Here is a 19,893-nt window from a genome sequence, read left to right as displayed (position 1 = left end):
GGGATTGGGAAAGCCATAAGGACCACACTCCACTTTGTTTAGTTTATGGATGGATGAGTAGAAAAATAGGGGAAGGAAACAAACAAACAGACAAAGGTACCCAGTGTTCTTTTTTACTTTAATTGTTTTCATTTTAATTATTATTCTTGTTATTTTTGTGTGTGTGCTAATGAAGGTGTCAGGGATTGATTTAGGTGATGAATGTACAACTATGTAATGGTACTGTGAACAACCGAATGTACGATTTGTTTTGTATGACTGCGTGGTATGTGAATATATCTCAATAAAATGAAGATTAAAAAAAAAAAGGAGGATGCAACATGAAACAAAATAAAGTTTCACTGGCTGAGAATTTTCAAATGGTGGACATTCTTACGTACTATATAGATAACCCTTTTTAGGTTTTAATGTATTGGAATAGCTAGAAGGAAACACCTGAAACTATCCAACTGCAACCCAGTAGCCTTGACTCTTGAAGACGATTGCATAACAATGTAGCTTACAAGGGGTGACAGTGTGATTGTGAAGACCTTGTGGATCACACTCCCTTTATCCAGTGTGTGGATGGATGAGTAGAAAAATGGGGACAAAAACTAAATGAAAAATAGGGTGGGATGGGGGGGTGATTTGAGTGTTCTTTTTTACTTTTATTTTTTATTCTTATCCTTTCTGGAGAAAGGAAAATGTTCAAAAATAGATTGGGATGATGAATGCACAACTATATGATGGTACTATGAACAGCTGATTGTACAACATGGATGACTGTATGGAATGTGACTATATCGCAATAAAACTGAATTTAATTAACAAAAATAGAAGCCATTCTAACAGGTGTGAATGGTATCTCATTGTGGTTTTGATTTGCATTCCTCTAATACCTAATGAGCTGTAGAATTTCTTTATATATTCTGGATATTAAACCCTTATCAATTATGCAGATTCCAAATATTTTCTCCCATTGTGTAGGGTGTCATTTTACTTTCATGATAAAGTCCTCGGATGTACAAAAGTTTTTAGTTCTGATGAAATCCTATATACTGATTTTTTTTTTTTTTATTGCTTGTATTTTGGGCGTAAAGTATAAGAACCAATTGCCTAACATAATGTACTGAAGATGCTTCCCTATGTTTTCTTCTAGGAGTATTTATAGTTCTGGTTCTTACATTTAGGCCTTTGATCCACCTTGAGTTGTTTTTTGTTTATGGTGTGAGGTAGGGGTTCACCTTCATTGTTTTGCATATGGACATCCAGTTTTTCCAGTACTATTTGTCGAGAAGACTATTCTTTCCCAATTGAGTGGAATTGGCACCCTTGTCAAAATTCAGTTGGCCATAAATATGAGAGCTGATTTCTGAACTCTCAATTCAATTCCATTGGTCTATGTGTATATCTCGTGCCAATACCATGCTGTTTTTATTTCTGTGGTACTGTAATAAATTTTAAGATCGGGAAGCATGAGTTGTTAACTTCATTCTTTTTCAAGATGGCTTTGGCTATATGGGGCCCCTTACCTTTCTATATAAATCTGGTGACTGGCTCTACCATTTCTGCAAAAAAGGTTATTGGAGTTTTGACTGGGAATTCTGGGTAGAACCGAAATCTTAATATTTAGTCATCCAATCCAAGAAAACTGAATATCCTTCCATTTATTTAGATCTTCTTTGATTTCTTTTAACAATATTTTGTAGTTTTCTGTGTAAAACTGCATCCCAGGCCAGATTTATTCCTAGATATTTGATTCTTTTAGTCACTATTATAAATGGATTTTTTCCTTCATTTCTTCCTTAGATTGTTCATTACTAACATATAGAAATACTGCTGATTTTTGGGTGTTGATCTTGTATCACACCATTTGCTAAACATGTTTATTAGTTTTAGTAGCTTTGTGTTGGATTTTCCAGGATTTTCTGTATATAGGATATTTTAGTTTTCTGTCTGCTAAAGTAAACACCATACAATGGGTTGGCTTCAACAGTGGAAATTTATTAGCTCATGGTTTTGAGGCTAGGAGATATCCAAATCAGTGCCTCAACAAGGCCATGCTTTCTTCCTAAAGACTGGCATTCTGGGGCTGGCCTATAATTTGGTCTGTCATTTTCTTTTCTTTTGGTATCTTTATTTGGTTTCGGTAAAAGGGTGATATTGGCCTCACAGAATAAGTTAGGAAGTAGTCCCTCCTCTTCAATTTTCTGGAAAAGTTTGAACAATATCGGTGTTAATTCTTCTTGGAATGTTGGTACAATTCCCGTGAGGCCATCTGGTCCTGGACTTTTATTTGTTTTTGATTACTGATTCGATCTCTTTACTAGTTGGTTTGTTGAGATCTATCTCTTCTTTAATCAACGTAGGTAGCTTTTAGGAATTTGCCCATTTCATCCAGATTATCTAATTTGTTGGCATATAGTTGTTTACAATATCCTCCTAAGGTCCTTATTATTTCTGTGGGGTCAGTAGTACTGTCCCCCCTTTCATTTTTCATTTAAGTTATTTGTGTCTTCTCTTTTTGACAGTCTAGTTAAAGGTTTGTCAAATTTTAGTGATCTTTTCAAAGAATCAGCCTTTTGTTTTCTTGACTCCATGTTTTAAAAATTTCCTTTACCATTTATCTTTAATCTTTCTTATTTCCTTACTTCTGCTTGCTTTGGGTTTAGTTTGCTCTTTTTTCTAGATCCTACAGTTTTGAGGTAAGTCTCTAACTTGAGATCTTTCATGTTTTTTCAGTGTAAGCATTTAGAGCTCTAAATTTCCCTCTCACCACTGTCTTTGATGCATCCCACAATTTTTGGTACATTCTTTTTTCATTTTCATTTGCCTCCAAATATTTCCTAATTTCCCTTGTGATTTTTTCCTTTGACCCACTGTTTGTTTAAGAGTATGTTGTTTAGTTTCCACATTCTTGTGAATTTTTCATTTTTCCTTCTGTTATTGATTTCTAGCTTCATTCCACTGTGGTTGGAGAAGACACATGGTATGATTTTTTTTGACTTTTTTTTTAAAATTATTTAGATTATTTTGTGACCTAACACTATGGTCAATCCTGGAGAATGATCTATGTGCACTAGAAAATAATGTGTATACTGCTACTGTTGGTTGAAATGTTCCATACATGTTGTTTCACTTTAATTTGACTGCTAATGAGAATCAACATTAGTGTATTTCTGGACATTTCTTTCTGTGAACTGCACTTACCACAGTCCTTGAAATATAATAAAATAGGTGTTGAATAAACAAATATTTTATTCATATTGTTTGCTCATTTTTAAATTGGGGTGTATCTGTCTTATTGACTTGAAAAGGCTACTCTTACAAAGTATGTAAAGTGCCTAAACAGTATCTGTTAGTAACAGGGCCTCCATCTTTCCCACCCTTCCTTTTGTATACACAGTCTCATTTAATCTTCATAAAAATATTCAGTGGTGGTGGAATTATTCCCATTTTATGGATGAGGACATTAAGGACTTCAACATACCTCAATTGGAAAAGCCTACTTCGAAGAACAAAAACAAGACAAGCTAAAGGCTTAAATATACTACTTTTAAGATACTGGACCTGTGAAAAGAACCTTTTGAATAAGCAGATAATCTATCAAATAGACTCAATTCATGCTTCTAACACAGATAGTGGAAAAACTACAAGCAATGATATAAAGCCCTCAGAATTTTGTTTACAGTGAGAGCAGATGACTTAAAATCCAGATTTATTAGTAGGATAGACAATAACATTCCTACTAGAATGTACCATTGGCAGGGGTAGATCCAGGTTTTGTAGGCCCTCATGCTTAACATTTTCAGGGGAAAGTAAGGGAAATAAGCAGAGGAGGAAAAAGGGAAGAGACAGGAGGAGGAGGAAGTGGTGGCAGCAAATGCAGCTGAAGCAGAGGGAACGAGGGGGAAAGTGGGAGGAACTAAGTTTGGAGAGGAAGTCAACTCATGATCACATCAAGCACTGTAGGCACAGGAAGAACATTAGGTTTTATTCCAAGTGAGACTGGAAATCACTAGAAGATTCTCTATAAAGGAGAGACATGGTTTTTGTTTTTAAAGGTTCATAACAGCTACTGTGCAAAGAACTGTAAGAGGAGAAGAGTACAAGAAGACAAATCGATTATGAGACTATTCATGTTATATTGTTCTATTGTGATAGCAGTGGAGGTGATGGAGGAGTGGAGGAGTGGAGTGGAGTGGTGGAGAAGTGGAGGTGAAACAGCCAGATATTCGTAATATTTTGAAGGTAAAAAGTCTTGACCAGACCCCTACCTACTTTTCCAACCCTATCCCCCATCCCCCTACCCCAAACACGCAAACAACATTTGAGCCAATCAAAGATAGTGGCTCAATATGCCAGTTTTTCACTCATGTACCTTGGACATATTCTTTCCCACTGGCTAGATACTGCCTCTTTATAAACTATTACTTGTTTATATCTGTTTTCTGTGATGCATTCCTCCATTCTCTCTTCTGTCTTTCAACAGCACTTTGTACTATTTATATTTACCACATCTTACAATAATAATTTTTAAATGCCTGCCTCTACTAACAGATTATGATCTCCTCCAGGTCTTAATTCTTCGTTGTAAGTACAGGAAATTATCATAAAACATGCAATAGAGATATGAAAATACAATTTATAAAAACTTAAAACACTGGTAGAATTTGTTCAAATACCTTTGAAAATGTTCTTTGGAATCAGAAGTACTTATATTTATAAAAATTCTAATTAGCCTCCATTTCCTTTATGAAGGGAGGGGAAATTCTTAAAAAAAAACCCTATCCCACCCATAGCTTTGAAAAAGGATCACATTTCTTTCATGAGTAAAAATTTTCAGTTTTCTGCCATTTTAGGAAGCCACCATTTAAATCAAGTCAATTCACTGAATTCAAGACAGAGTACTACTCCAAATTCTACCAGTGTTTAAAGTTTTTATAAATTGTATTTTCATATCTCTATTGCATGTTTCATGATAATTTCCTGTAGTTACAAGGATGAATTAAGACCTGGAGGAGATCATAATCTGTTAGTAGAGGCAGAGGCAGGCATTTAAAAATTATTACTGTAAGATGTGGTAAATATAAATAGTACAAAGTGCTGTTGAAAGACAGAAGAGAGTTTATACTTGTTTATATGCCTTCTTGTACTCTTGTACTCTTCTCCCCTTACAGTTCTTTGCACAGTAGCTGTTATGAACCTTTAAAAACAAATGTGGTGCTAGTTACCTGATATACCTATCTTAAAAATATCCACAGAAATACAGAAATACTGTATGAGATACTTCAGAATACCAATCTGTATATTACTTTTTTATAACATAGAAACATTATAACTTACCAAATCAGTTTCTTTTTTCCTTCTTTTCTTTCTTTCTGTTTTTGGCATCTAGCAAGGGATAGGTAAGAAAAACAGAAAATATAAAGACTAATATACTTTACAACCTCTCAGAAAATGCTGAGACTTTGCTCAAAAAGTAGTAGAGTACGCAGCTCCTTATTCCTCAAGAGGAACTTTACAGTGTTAAAAAAGCAAATGTGAGAAAATTTTTAAGTTTGGTAAAATGTGGTGCTAATAAATACTGAAGAATAGAAAGATACTTTACAGATTATGCTCTTCTTAAACCTAAGCTCTATCCAGAAGCATATCATATTAATTGAAATGATTATTTTATTTTAATCATTAATTTAAATGTTTATTAATTTTTTAAATTTGTACTTTTCACAGTTTGGCCCTAGAAAGCTCTATAACCCTGAGCTAAATATAAAAAAAAAGGTATCATTTGGGAAATGGAAGAGCTCTTTTACATATGACATAATAGACTTTTGCATATGGCATAGATTTTACACATGACATAGAACAATCCATACCTAACCTTTTGAAATTATAAACACTCAAATGCAGTTTAAGTGTACTAAACAGCTTCTTCTAAAGACCTTAAGTTATAGAACCAAAGAACTTTCAGGGATTTATTTAAATCTTACTACTTAAAAAATGATTTAAGATGGTTTGCACATCTAAACACATATAAAATAGAATAACTGAAAATAAAATGGAACATAATCAGATTAAAAGGACTGATGGTACCCCTTATTATTTTATTATTTATTTTATTATTTATTTTAGCAGGGGTACTGTAAGGAAACACACTGATAATTTCGTCTAAGCCTACTCTTTCTTCTGTAATTTGGCTTTCATAATATTATTTCATAGGGCTGACACAAGAACTAAATAAAATTAAAAACACCTAGTACAATTCCTGAGGCATAAGGAGCACTCAATAAAATAAAAGGCATTCAATGTTACACAGATCTGCAAAAATACACGTTTTCCTAAAATCTAATTTAAGGGGAAATATAATTTGTGGGTCCTTATATGAAGGCCACTAGATGACACAATGAATCACAACTTTAACCACTGTTTTTCAAGAGGAAATTCATGTACTGATCTCTACAAAAGCTGAGGGCACAATATTATATTTTAATTCAGTGAAGAATGCACTCATTGCAGAGAGTTTAGACAATATGGTCTAATAAACTTATAAGACAGAATGGAGTTTGAAGGATCTAAAGTTATACTGTTAAGTCAACAGGTTCACTGTAATGTTTTTCTCAAATACCTGATGTCCCAAAAAGATTCTTTAAAAGAATCCACAGTTGAATCCTTTTATAAATCAAAATATAACACATTTACCTTTGTGGCCATGCAATCTGAAGTCTTGAATTCATTCATATATTCATCTAAAAACACTTTAAAAGTGTTGACCCAAACTCTGACTGGAGACTCACTCCAATCACGCTGCTCAAGCCTCATGGTCTTTTCAAGAATCTGTTCAAATAGTGCATAGAGGTCTTTATACCGTATGCTTTTTCCATCATCCATCTAATAATCAATAAGAGAAGAAATGTAAGTTTTGATGAAGAAATTATTTAAATATAGAACACTGATTCAACTTGCATTGGGTAGTATTTACAATCAAAGTTAGGATCCTGATATACGTTCTAATGAGCATGCCCATGAAGACGTGGTATTTATAAAGGACATTCTACTATGGAATAATGCAGAACAAACCCTGATAAGTTTTATTAAAAGGCCTACAGTTTAAACAATTTGATCATTTTAGCAAGTCCTGGGAATTTCTCCCACAAGTTTGGTTTTTAGCTATATTTATAGCTACAAAGCTTATGTGCATAGCTCTTAATTACTTATCCCCAGAAATTAATCTTGTTCAGATAGTTCTATTCTAAAATTGAAATATTAATAGAATCCTTGCCTAAAGATAAATTAGATACCATTCTTTATTTTTAATTTATTTTTTCCAAACAGTGGATATGCCGATCGCTATATTGTATTACTTGCAAAGAAATCTAGATAGAATTCCTTTTATTTTATGTAAATGGTTCTGGAATCTTTAGAAGAGAGAAAAGAGGAGCCTTTAAGTGATCAAAAGATATTATATGCATTTAGAATTTATTTTCTTTTCACCTCTTCAGATTTAGAGCTTAAACTTTTTTGATAAAGAATTTAAAAACTACTATTAAGTTCTGCTTCATAATTTGATTTTTCCTATGTGATTCAAAGTGTACTGGGAACCCTACAACCTTGAGTCCCTAATGCAGGAAATACAGGTATGAAGCAGAGAAAGAGAAGAGAGTGATAAGTAGTTGGGCTGAATTAGAAAAGTTTTGTCAATCTTGTCTTTCTCCAATCCTGTTCACTTACTGTAAATGGATTACCCTTTACAATATAGTCTTTTTTCCTGCTCTCTCAGACTGCACTGTTTTTATTTTTAAAAGGCAAAAAATCTAAGAAAGAAAATAGTGGAGAATATCGAAGAAGGTTTTCTTGATTTTTCCTTTCTCAATGAATTGAGCAAAGAAACATCAATTAAACATGAACTATTATTTTAGAGACTATGATAATTCAGACACTAATAATGATTTATAAACAAAAGCATTATTATACAGTTTAGTACCCAAAATAATCCAAAATATCATCTGAAAGTATAAAGTAAATCTGAGAGTGATATAAATGGATATATAGAAATCAGTGAATAAAACTGCCCCAATTCCACTTAAAGAAAATGTATTGTACATTCCACATGTAAGAGAATTAGAAGCTATAGGTTTGAACAGATGTAAAAGGGTTATGAGAAGTCAAAATAGTAGAAAGTCAGTGGGTGAAATAGACGTATATACCCAGAATATTTGTACTTGGTATCTTAAGATGAAAAAAGACCCCATGGGCAGGGGGGAACTAGTCAAGAAAATTCAAGGAAGCTATTAATCTGAGGTCTGTTAGTATTACTTTTCCCTATCTCTCCCTATAACAAAAAGAGGGAATTTGAGAAATCTCTAGTTGAACATGACCTCTATATTATTTTCTACAGCACTGCCAAATTTTTCATATGTTGAACTATGGAATGTATCCTAATAGAATTAAACTTACTGCCAATGCAGATGAATAAAAGCTGAAGATATTCTGCCGAAATTCTTTCAGAGCTTTTTTAAATACAACATCCACAAGTGTATCTTTCTTGCTGTCCTCATTATCTAGGTCATTCATCTGGGAACACAGAAAGAGTTTTGGTAAATAATTAATTAACTGAAAACAGGGGAATACAACAACAAACACACACTAATTCTTTAAAGATTGCCGTGAAAATACAAGCCCCACTGGCTATTATGTGTCAGGTAAAAGTATGGCTAGAGAGCCAAACTTTCATTACTACTAGACGATTTCTAACTCAGATGATTTCTAAGGTCACTAACATTGTATGATTTTGACACTAACATTGTATGATTCTCTAGTTTACTACAAAAACAACCCAAGTGTACAGTGACAAGCCTCACCTACACAGGGAACAAAATGTTACAGTAAAATGGAAGTCAATAAGTAAAGCCTAAAATATTAAATCCTATGTTCTCAGTCTGACTAATGGATGCTCTATTTCATCTGCACTTTTCCGGTAAATAACACACCATCTAATTTACTGAAGAATATGTAACTTTGATCTCTAAAGGGCATACCCTGATACACGCAAACATTCCATAGACAAAGATGCTGAGAGGATTAACTTGGCAAGCAAAGTTTACCTTTTTCAGAAGAAACTCATCCATGCTTTTCAAGTCGCTGGCACTTGCTATAATCTGGACAGAGTCATTTTGCCAATGCACAGACTCCAAAGCCACATTGCTGATCTTCACATTTCTCCTGCGTTTTGCCTTTGGAGAAGGTTCTTTGTTCTCTTTGAACTCCTTCCGGCAACTACCAGGCAGTTCTGGGCTCAAAGGAGGTGTTGGGTGATACTGGACTAATTCTACAATTCAAAATAGAATACCCAAAAAGACATATTTTATAACAATACTGATAGTCTCCACATCCTTCTTTTAAGTTTAAGTTCCCTCAGGAAGCCATTGAAGCAAATATATGCAAATATCTGAAAAGTAAAGTGATATAAATATTTGAGATCAGACTGGTAGATGATAAATCTAGACTGTCCATTTGTAAAGAAAATGATTTTAGAATTATCACTTTTCAAGGGAAAATACTCTCATATCTCCCAAGGAACTGAGGTGTGACACTGAAAATCTGGATGGAAGTGCCTTGTAGAACTTCATCTTGAAACCCCAAGACCCCAGTCCAAATAAATAATAGAGTAGTATTCAACCACATGAGCATGGTTAAATGCTGTTAACCCAGTCATAGCTTCACTATACATGTCTGAAAGAATATCCAGCTATGTGCAAGTCCATCAAACCAGGGGAATCTGATTATTAATATTTCTTTACCAGGATCTAAAACAATTAATGTTTCAGTGAAAATATCTGGTTGTAGCCTGGCAACCTGTTAAGTAGCCAGGTAACTCAACTGGCTCACTTTTACTTGAGTCTCTTGAGTACTTAGGGTTTTCTTACACATTCCCTAACTAATTGTCTGGATTTTCACAAAATTCATGGATGAACTGGCATTGAATGTAACAATGAGAAGCACACCAATTTTTCTATGAAATTTTTTTCCACAGAATTGTATTCCATGTACTTCATTACAATCTAGCACTAGACTGGATTTGTCAAAGCCTGATCTGGGACCTTATGAGGATGTTGGCCACACTTATTTCACATTTATGCTTGTTCCCCCCATATGTATACTTCTTCTCTTCTGTCTCATGGCATACCCTAATTTTATCTAAAAGCTAACCCTGATAATGAAGGAAAAAAGTAGCCTCCCTGAATGCTAAATGCCAGCAAGGGCAGGAACTGAAACAAACCTAATCTCAGTCAGAAAAAGCAACCAGAATAAAAAATATAAAAATACAGGATATTTTACATTCAAATTAATATCAACTGATTTGAATTTCATTCTGTAACCTAGATATTTAATTATTTCATTTAGCAAAGTCAACATCTTTTCTAAAATAAAAGTTTACTAAATAAATTGGTTATAATCCAATTTCATAAGGGCTACCTTACAAAATTTTACCACAATAGAAGCAAAAAGCCATAATGCTTGATTTTATACACATATCCTTATGACGCAAACACACAATAAAGTCTGCTTATAATATATGCTTCAACTAAAGAGCCTTAAGTTTCTTTCTTAGATATCTGATTGGGAATTAGTGGCAGAACACAGAACAGTAGAAAATAAAAATTTAGAATGATTATTGACAATCAGGTAGGATATACGAAGTTGATCCTCTAAATAACATAATGGAGAGGAATTCCAAATTTTCCAAACTGAACTTGTAGTATCTACTTAATTCATTACTGGTTTTATCCACATCTATTTGTCAACTAATAAGAACAAAGCCACAAGACACAAAAGCAGGGTTATAACTACATCTCTACCATTCTGTCCTCTGATACACAAAGATGACTACTCTGGTCCATCTATTCTTATGTGAAGCTTGATGATCTTTCCTCCTTGTCCCTATATCTTATCCTAGATATGATAAGTTTTTGTTTACTTATTCTAATTGGGTCTGTTTTGTCCTTCCTTAAAGGATAATAGCTTTAAAAAAAAAAGATAACAGTTTGTTTCCTAGGACCTCATTCTATTTTGTTCAAGTCTGGTTTTTCAGACACTCATTGCCATATACCCACCACTGATGTATGTCCCTGATGAAGATAGCTGGCATCATAACATAGAAGCGAAAAATTCTCTGAGCAAAGGACTTGGGGTAAATAGGGTAATCTTCTCATTTTGGGATTACTGGAATCCTTGAAGAATTAATATTCTAACATTTAGAAAAGCCAGTTTTCTTAATAGGTAGGAATTAATTGTTGGGTACTTTCCAACATATTATGGTTAATGCCTGAAAAGTTAAAATAACACCTACCATTATAAAGTGCCAGGCATCTGCTAGGTGTTTACCTATAGTAGGAACTTAAAACATGCACAGTTGTTAAGAATGTGGACTCTGAAGCTGGATTACTGGATTCAAATCTCAACTGTGCCACTTACTATATCTGCCTATGCAAATAATTTCTTGGTGCCTCAGTTTTCTCATCTATAAATAAGAACAGTAATCATATCTACCCTCAAAAAATTGTTGTGAGGATGAGTTAATACATACAATGTGCTACTATTAGTACACTGCTTTGTATGCAGTAAGTATTCAAATGTTATCTATTATCTTTTTAAAAAATTTTTAATCACAATTTTATTGTAACATATAATATATATACATAGAAGTGATAACTTTCCAAATACACTTTATCAAAGTGTTAGCAAATTCCAAGGACTCTTATGGTTACAGTTCCACAGTTTCAGTTATTTCCTTATTGTGAAATATAACATATATACAAAAAATTATATTTATTAAGTTATTAATAATGAATATTTGTTATGTGAATGAATGATGAATAAAATTTTATAGTTTAGAAAACTGAGGATAACCTAAAATAATGCCAAAATTCCTTAGAACTTTGATTACAGATACAATGAAATTTTATAACTTTCTTTTAGTTAAACAAAGATTTAACAATCCTGGTCTTATCTCATTAGAATATCTAACCAAAAGAACTGCCATAATGAATACTAGAAGAATAGCAAACTTTCAGAAAGAATAAACAGAAATTATAAAGACAATTTTCCCCCTATGCCCACTTTTTTTACCATCTGGAAACTGATGAGCTGAAAGAACATCTGAGCCAGGAAAAAGAGATGAAACTTCTGACTGGGTGGCAGGTTTCACTCCGGTAGTCTTCTTTTCCCCTTGTTTCCCTTTGCCCCAGAATCTCATCTTAGCTCTTTGTGGTCTGTTTAAAAATAAAGAGAAAAAAACTGAAGGCAGCATGCCCCAGTGACAATATCTGTGTATCATTTAAGCTTTATAAGGACCTTTCAAAGAGGTTCATTTAACCTTCATACTTAAATTTAATCATGCTTAATTATTAATTTAACTTTTAAACTTCACCTGCAAGGTAGTTTCCTCATCTTGAAATTGGAAATATTAAGACCAGAGATGCTAAATAAGTTTCTAAAATAAAACAGGTCAAAAGCAGTGTAGCTAGGATTGCAACTCAGGTTTTCTGATTCCCAAACCGTTAACTTTTCAATATTGGCACCTTCCAGCTTGGATTTACTATATAGACATTTTAACAACAAAGAAATTACTAATAAAATACTAAGAATATACTAATAAACCCACCACTCTAAAAACATTAGTTTACATTTATTGTAATTTCCTCCCAGTCTTTAGTCACAATAAAGCACATTTTTACATCACTGTAATCATGATGCGGATGCAATTTTAAATCTTGTCAGTCAGAGTTATATATTAATAACTTTTAATGTTACTACATTGTATTTATCAGTATCAATGTTATTAACATCTGCCACCACTTACTGAGCTGTTATCTTGTTACAGGCACAGTGCTAAGTGCTCATATAGGATTGCCTTACTTAACCATAACAATTTAATTTTTATCAAATTATATTAACTGTTTTACAGGTGAAAGGCTGAAGGCTTAAACATGAAGTAACTTTCCCATGGTTGTATAGCCAGTGAGTGACAAAGTTGAGAATCACACCTATTATGATGCCATATTGCCTCATTTTTAGTACTTATATTCTCTTCGATCATATAAATCAAGGAAGCACCGTGAGATAACGTTTGCATTTATATATTATATTATGTATCCTAATGCTGCACTTGGAGGCATTAATTTGTTTGTAAATTCATTCATTCAATCAGAAAAATATTTGTGTATCTACTAGGTGCCAGGCACTATACCTTACATATGAGATATATACCATTATTTACCATTACACGTAAGTATTACTATGCTTATTTTACACATGATCAAACTGAGGATTACAGGGCTGATGGAAATGGAAGTTTAAAGCAGGACCATCTGGTTATGAAGCCTCTCTTTCTTTTTCCTCTTTGTTAAAAAAAAGTTTATTATTAAACTTGTATATTCATACAATATAAAACAAAATTGATCTATAAGGATTATGACAAAAGCAGCTTTCTTCTACCATCCTCATCCAGTTTTCCACTCCCTGAAGGCAACACTTTTGAACTGACTTAACATACATTAACATACATTAAATATGTACCTACATTACTGTCAATATTCGTGGACCACAGATGATGATGAAGTACGTTCCACCACTTCTGCCCTATCCCCAAAATAAACACATAAACCTCCTAGACTCCCATACTCCAATAGAATTATATTGTAATTTTAGTTAGATCATCATTCAGTATTTACATTTTTTATTATGTAAATAATAGTCACAGCTGAGGCATGTAGTTTCCCTCAAGACCTATTTTTTTCTAGAGTTAATTTTTTTCTAGTTGCTTACTTTTCTATATAAAATTCACTTCCAAGTGTTTCTCCATTTGTATATATATTCTCTCAAGATGTTCAATATACTAGGTACTCCATTCATCTTCTTGAAGAAATCTCTCCAAGAGCCTTCTGCCTGCTCTAATCTTGGAGTGGCTTCCCTGAGTGCCTGCTGTATAGCCGTCATTTGAAGAGCTGCTTTCACCATCATACTGGAGATACCATTTGTATCTTGTTTTATAAAGACATATCTTTTAGTATGGGTCTATTTTCACCCATTGTGTTAGGCACTCAGTGGGCTCTTTCAACCTGGAAAATCATGTCCTTCAATTCTATGAAATTTAGTTGAATTACTTTACTGATAATTCGCTCATCTTAATTTTCTCATTCGTATCTTTCCAGAGCTCCTATCATTGGTTTATTGGATTGCCTAAACTGCTCTTCTAATTTTCTTATTTTTACTCGTGTTCTATCTCTACCTTTTTGCTTAACTTTCTGACAGACGTCTTCTAACCCTTCTAAAGTTATTCCTTTATGCCATCTTACGTTTAATATTCAAAAGCTCTTTTGATAATGTTTTTATTTCATGCACTTTATTTGGCTTCATGGATGCAATTATCATCACTTATTCAGAAGGTCTGTTGATAGTTATGTTTGTCTGCCTTGAAGTTTTCTTTCCCCTACTTATTATCGCCAAGTTACGTTCATTTGTTAGTTTGGGTTTCTTTCCCATGTGTTCTCAAAAGTATGGTATTCACTGTTATCTTATTATGGTTAAAAAAGAAAAAAGCTTCTTGGAAACTCTAGTGAGGTTTCTAAACTGTAATCTTCCCTGTAGGGTTATCTGACTGGTCGATTTTGTAGGCAGAGCCCCTGGTATCAATATTTTTAGGTGCTTCCTTGAGGAATAAACAAAATCCCAAAGAAATCTTCTTGCTTAGAAGGTACGGGATATCTGGGAGCTGAATGAAGGAAGAATGCTGGAAGTTTTTTTTTTTTATGGGGAAATGCCTTTTTTGTTTTTATTTTTTCATTTACTGCTATAACTCACAGTGATACTTACTTTGATTACTCAGTTTGAGCAAAACTGTCCCGTTTAAAAAAAAAAGGCTCTGTGCCTTCAAATATCTTAAGTTCTGACAATAAAAAGTCTTCAAGCCTTCCTTTTTGGTTCATAACGCTGCTGACCAGGTGCAAGACTGGTAATATATGCTAAAAGTTATCACTCAGTGCAGCCCTTCATCAAAAGACTTTCATCAAAAGTCTAAAATTCAGCAATTATACTAGAAACTTTTTTTTAAGTTTTATTCACACACCATATAATCCATGCAAAATGTATAATCAATGCTTCTTGGTATAATCACACAGTTATACATTCATCAATACAATCAATTTGAGAACATTCTTACGACTCCAAAATGAAAAGCCCCTACCCATTACACCTCCCTATTACTGATACTTAGCATTGGTACAAATCCTTTGTTACAACTGATGAAAGAATATTACAATATTACTGTTAATGATAATCCATAGTTTGCATTAGTTGTATTTTTTCCCTTATACTACCCTATTATTAACACCTTATAATAGTGACGAACATTTGTTCTAGTTCATGTAAGAACATACTTCTATTTGTACAAGTAACCATAGTCATTATCCACAAGAGGGTTCACTAGTTATACAGTCCTATATTTTATCCTCTAGCTTTACTTCTAGTGATATACACGACCCTAAACGTCCCCTTTCAAACCAAAATCACACCGATAATTCAGCACTTTTAACTACCTTACAGTAATGTGCTACCATTTATCCATTTACAAACATGTAAAATCAGACTTCCTAAAAATTCGGTACAAATTATGCATCAGCTCCCCATTCTCTACCCTCATTCTATCTCCTGGTAACCTACACTCTAGATTTTAACTCCAAGAGTTTGTTCATTATAGTTAGTTCATATTACTGAGACCATATAATATTAGTACTTTTGTGGTCTGGCTTACTTAAGATAATGTCCTCAAGGTTCATCCATGTAGTCACATGAACAAGAACGTCATTCCTTCTTACAGCTGCATGATATTCCATCATATGTATACACCACATTTTGTTTATCCATACATCAGTTGATGGTCACTTGAGTTGTTTTCATCTTTTGGCAACTGTGAATAACACCGCTGTGAACATCCATGTGTAAATGTCTGTTTCTGTAGCTGCTTTCAGTTCTTCTGAGTATATACTTAAGCAGAGGTATTGAAGAATCATACTGCAGTTCCATACTCAACTTCCTGAGGAACCAGCAAACTGTCTTCCATAGCAGCAGCACCAGTCTACATTCCCACCAGCGGTGAATGAAGTGTTACTATTGCTCTACATTCTTTCTAACACTTGTAGTTTTGCTCTTGTTTTTTGCCTTTTTTTTTGATAGTAGCCATGCTAATAGGTATGAAGAGATGTCTTGTGGTTTTTGTTTGCATTTCTCTAAAAGCTAGTGATGTTGAGCATCTTTTCATGTGTTTTTTAGCCATTTGTATTTCCTCTTTGGAAAAGTATTTATTCAAATCTTTTGCCCTTAATTTTATTTGGGTTGTTTGTCTTTTTATTGTTGAGTTCTATGATCTCTTTACATATCATGGATATTAAACTCTTATCAGATATGTGGTTTCCAAATATTTTCTTTCATTGAGCAGGCTGCCTTTTAAACCAATGCCTACCGCAAGATCCTGGAGATGATTCCCTATATTTTCCTCTAAGAGTTTTATGGTACTAGCTCTTTTATTTAGGTCTTTGATCCATTTTGAGTTAATTTTTGTATAAAATGTGAGATAGGGGTCCTCTTTCATTCTTTTGGAAATGGATATCCAGTTCTCCCAGCACTATTTGTTGAAGAAACTGTTCTGTCCTAGTTGAGTAGATTTGGCAGCCTTTTCAAAAATCAATTGACCATGGATGTGAGGGTCTATTTCTGAACTTCCAATTCAATTCCATTGATCAATATACTTGTCAATATACCTGCCAGGACCATACAGTTTTGACCACTGTAGCTTTGCAATATGCATTAAAGTCAGGAAGTGTGAGTCCTCCAACTTTGTTCTTCTTTCTCAGTATGTTTTTGGGTAAAGTGGTGCACTGAAGTCTCCAACTGTTATTAAAGAGGTATCTGTTTCTACCTTCAGTGTTGCCTTATGTATTCTGGGGCAACCTGGTTAGGGGCATAAATATTTACGGTTGTTTTTTATTCTTGGTGGGTTGCCCCTTCTATTAAAATATAATGTCATTCATTGTATCTTTTAATAATTTTGCATTTAAGGTCTATTTGATCAGATATTAGTTCAGCTACCCCATCTCTTTATTGGGTATTGTTTATATGAAGTATCTTTTCTCTAATCTTTCACTTTCTACCTATTCATGCGTCCTTGGTTCTAAGGTTAGTCTCTTCTAGACAACATATAGATGGATTATATTTTTTTATCTGTTCTGACAATCTGTGCCTTTTGATTGGGGAGTTTAATCTGTTACAACTCAATGTTATTACTGTAAGGCCGTACTGACTTCAATCAATTTATCCTTTGGCTTTATATGTCATATCTTATTTTTGTCTTTTTTTTTTTTTTTTTTAACTCTTTTACTCTTACTTATATTCCTCATTTATAAACTCTCCTCCAAGCCTTTCTCTCCTGTATTTTCCTTTTAGCCTGTTGCACCTCCTTTAGTATTTCTTGTAGGGCAGTCTCTTGATAATGAACTTTCTCAGTTTATGGTTTATGTTTATCTGCTAAATATTTTAAATCCTCCCTCACTTTTGAAGAACAATTTTGCTGGATAAAGAATTCTTGGCTGGCAGTTTTTCTCTCCCAGTACCTTCAGTATGTAACACCACTACCTTCTCCCCTCCGTGGTTTATGAGACATGGACTCAATCTTATTGAGTGTCCCTTGTATGTGATGAATCGCTTTTCTCTTGCAGCTTTCAGAAATCTCTCTGTCATTGGCATTTGACATTCTTATTGGTATGTGTCTTGGAGTTACATCTATTAGGATTTATTCTGTTTGGAGTATATTGTGTTTCCTTAACATGCAGTATAAGAGTTGGGAAATTTTCTGCTATTATTTCCTCAAATATTCTTTCTGCCTCCTTCCCCCTCCCTTCTTGTTCTGGGATACCCATCACATGTATATGTGTGTCCTTCAAACTGTCATTCAATTCCCACAGACCCTGCTCCATTTTTTCCATTCTTTTCTGTATGTGTTCTTCTGACTAAGATTTTGGATGTCCAAACCTCTGGTTCGCTAATTCTTTCTTCTGCCTGTTCAGATCTGCTCTTGTATGCCTATAGCGTATTTTTTCTCTTCTATTGTGCCTTTCATTCCCATAAGTTCTGTTGTTTTTGTCTTTTTGTTTTTTTTCATGCTTACAATTCTTCTTTAGCTCACCCGGAGTCTTAATATCCATTATCTCTTTGTTATATTTTCCTTCATCTCTTTGACTTGATTTAGGAAATGTGTTTTAACCCCCTTGATTAGTTGTTTCAAATCCTGTATCTTGTCTAAAGTTTTAATTTGTTCCTTTGGGTCATAACTTTTTGTCTTAGTATGGCCTGTAATTTTTTGCTGAGGTCAAGGTATCTGATTTTGATGAGTTTACTCTGGAGATCAGTTTCTCTCTTGTCTAGGGTTTTCTTGTTGATTGGTTTTGTGCTAAAGCTCTTCTTTGACACCAGGGTCAACTTATTTTAGACCATTAAAATAGCTCGTGTTTAAATGGTAAGAATTTTTCCACTCTTATTCATCTGATTCTTCCTCTGGATACATGGTACAATTTTAACACTCCTTTCTTTATCTCTAGTTGCTTTTACCTGAAAAGCTAATTCTAAGAGGAGGGTCCCCCAGGAGAGGATTTCCCAAGGCAGTTTTCTGTGTCAAAACAGGCCAAAGAACCCATGAAAGGGGTCTAGATCAGTTCCAAACTGCCCTCAGGAGGAGAACCTGAAGAATGCCAATCTTGTCTATGGCATCTCCCCCAAACTCTGCTTTTCTGGCATGCCCAGAAAAGGGTGCTCTTCGGCCAACTATTCAAATCTGGTACTGTGTCTTTAATTCTCAACTGATTCTACCCCTGCCAAGGCTGGCATAGAGGCTGCCAGCCACAGGTTGAAACTGTTTCTTAGATCTCAGACCCTGCCATCTGAATTCTCTAATCAACAGCCAGAAACTTCACTGGGCCATGCCTCCCTCCCCTTTTTCTTGGGGAAGAGCTGCCCTTAATCAAAGTATTCCCTGCTGTCCCAAGAAGTTACTGTGTCTCTCAATCAGCCTACTTCCTCCCCTGCAGGGATCATGGTTGATGGAAAGACTGACAGCTGCTTTCTGTCCTGGGCAGGCTGAAACTGTAGCTGTTCTCTGAGCTGGAATCCAGCAATCTGACTGCAATAATCGAATGCCACAGTTGGTGCCTGGCCTTGCTCCTCCCTTTCTTGGGGAAGAGCTGCCCTTCAGCAAACTGTGTCCTGCTGCCTTGAGAAGGTACAGTGTGTCTCAACCAGTCCCACTTCCTTCCCTGTCAGGAGCAAGGCTGAAACAAAGGCTGCCAGCTGCTTTCTTTCCTGTGTGGGTTGAAACTTTAGCTGTGCTAAGAGCTGGAGCCCAGCAGTCTGAATTCGCTAATCAAAAGCCGCAATCAGTGCCTGGCCGTGTCTGCAGCACTTGCCCCTCACTTCATGCCACACACTGTCCCCCACCCACCCACATTCTTGGAAAAGAGGGCATCTATTTCCAACCAGGGAGTGGCTCCAGAGGCAGGCTGCCTAGCCACTGGGGGATGGGCACCAGCTTCCATAGCCTCACAGATCAACAATGCAGTTCATCAGTCTTTTCCTTCCGCTCTTCCCTGGATAGTGTACGGTGTTATTCTAGTCTCCGGAGCCCCCAAAAAGTTTTTTTCAGACAGTTCCTAGCTATTTACTAGCTGCCCTGGAGGGCAAACTGAATCCTAGAGCTCCCTACTCTGCCACATTGAAAAACCTAACTCCTCTGGAGGATCTTAATATTCAGTATGTACACATTCATTAAACCTTATTTTAAATATGCACCCAGTTCTCAACTATATTTGAAAA

General features: G+C 34.6%; 1 protein-coding gene across 1 annotated transcript in view; it reads right to left on the bottom strand.

Annotated features, from left to right (window-relative positions):
- The window catches only part of MYO9A (myosin IXA), a 434,300-nt gene that overhangs the window by 72,623 nt on the left and 341,784 nt on the right, over nucleotides 1–19,893 (bottom strand). Inside the window, 5 exon segments of the mRNA XM_037833522.1 lie at nucleotides 5,326–5,373; nucleotides 6,679–6,867; nucleotides 8,434–8,550; nucleotides 9,081–9,304; nucleotides 12,106–12,248. Coding sequence (XP_037689450.1) covers nucleotides 5,326–5,373; nucleotides 6,679–6,867; nucleotides 8,434–8,550; nucleotides 9,081–9,304; nucleotides 12,106–12,248 — 721 coding nt within the window.

Source organism: Choloepus didactylus, chromosome 4, assembly GCF_015220235.1.
Source record: "Choloepus didactylus isolate mChoDid1 chromosome 4, mChoDid1.pri, whole genome shotgun sequence".
Taxonomy (NCBI): Eukaryota; Metazoa; Chordata; class Mammalia; order Pilosa; family Megalonychidae; genus Choloepus; species Choloepus didactylus.
The sequence above is the reverse complement of the archived record's forward strand: the minus strand, read 5'-3'. Positions and strand labels throughout refer to the sequence as shown.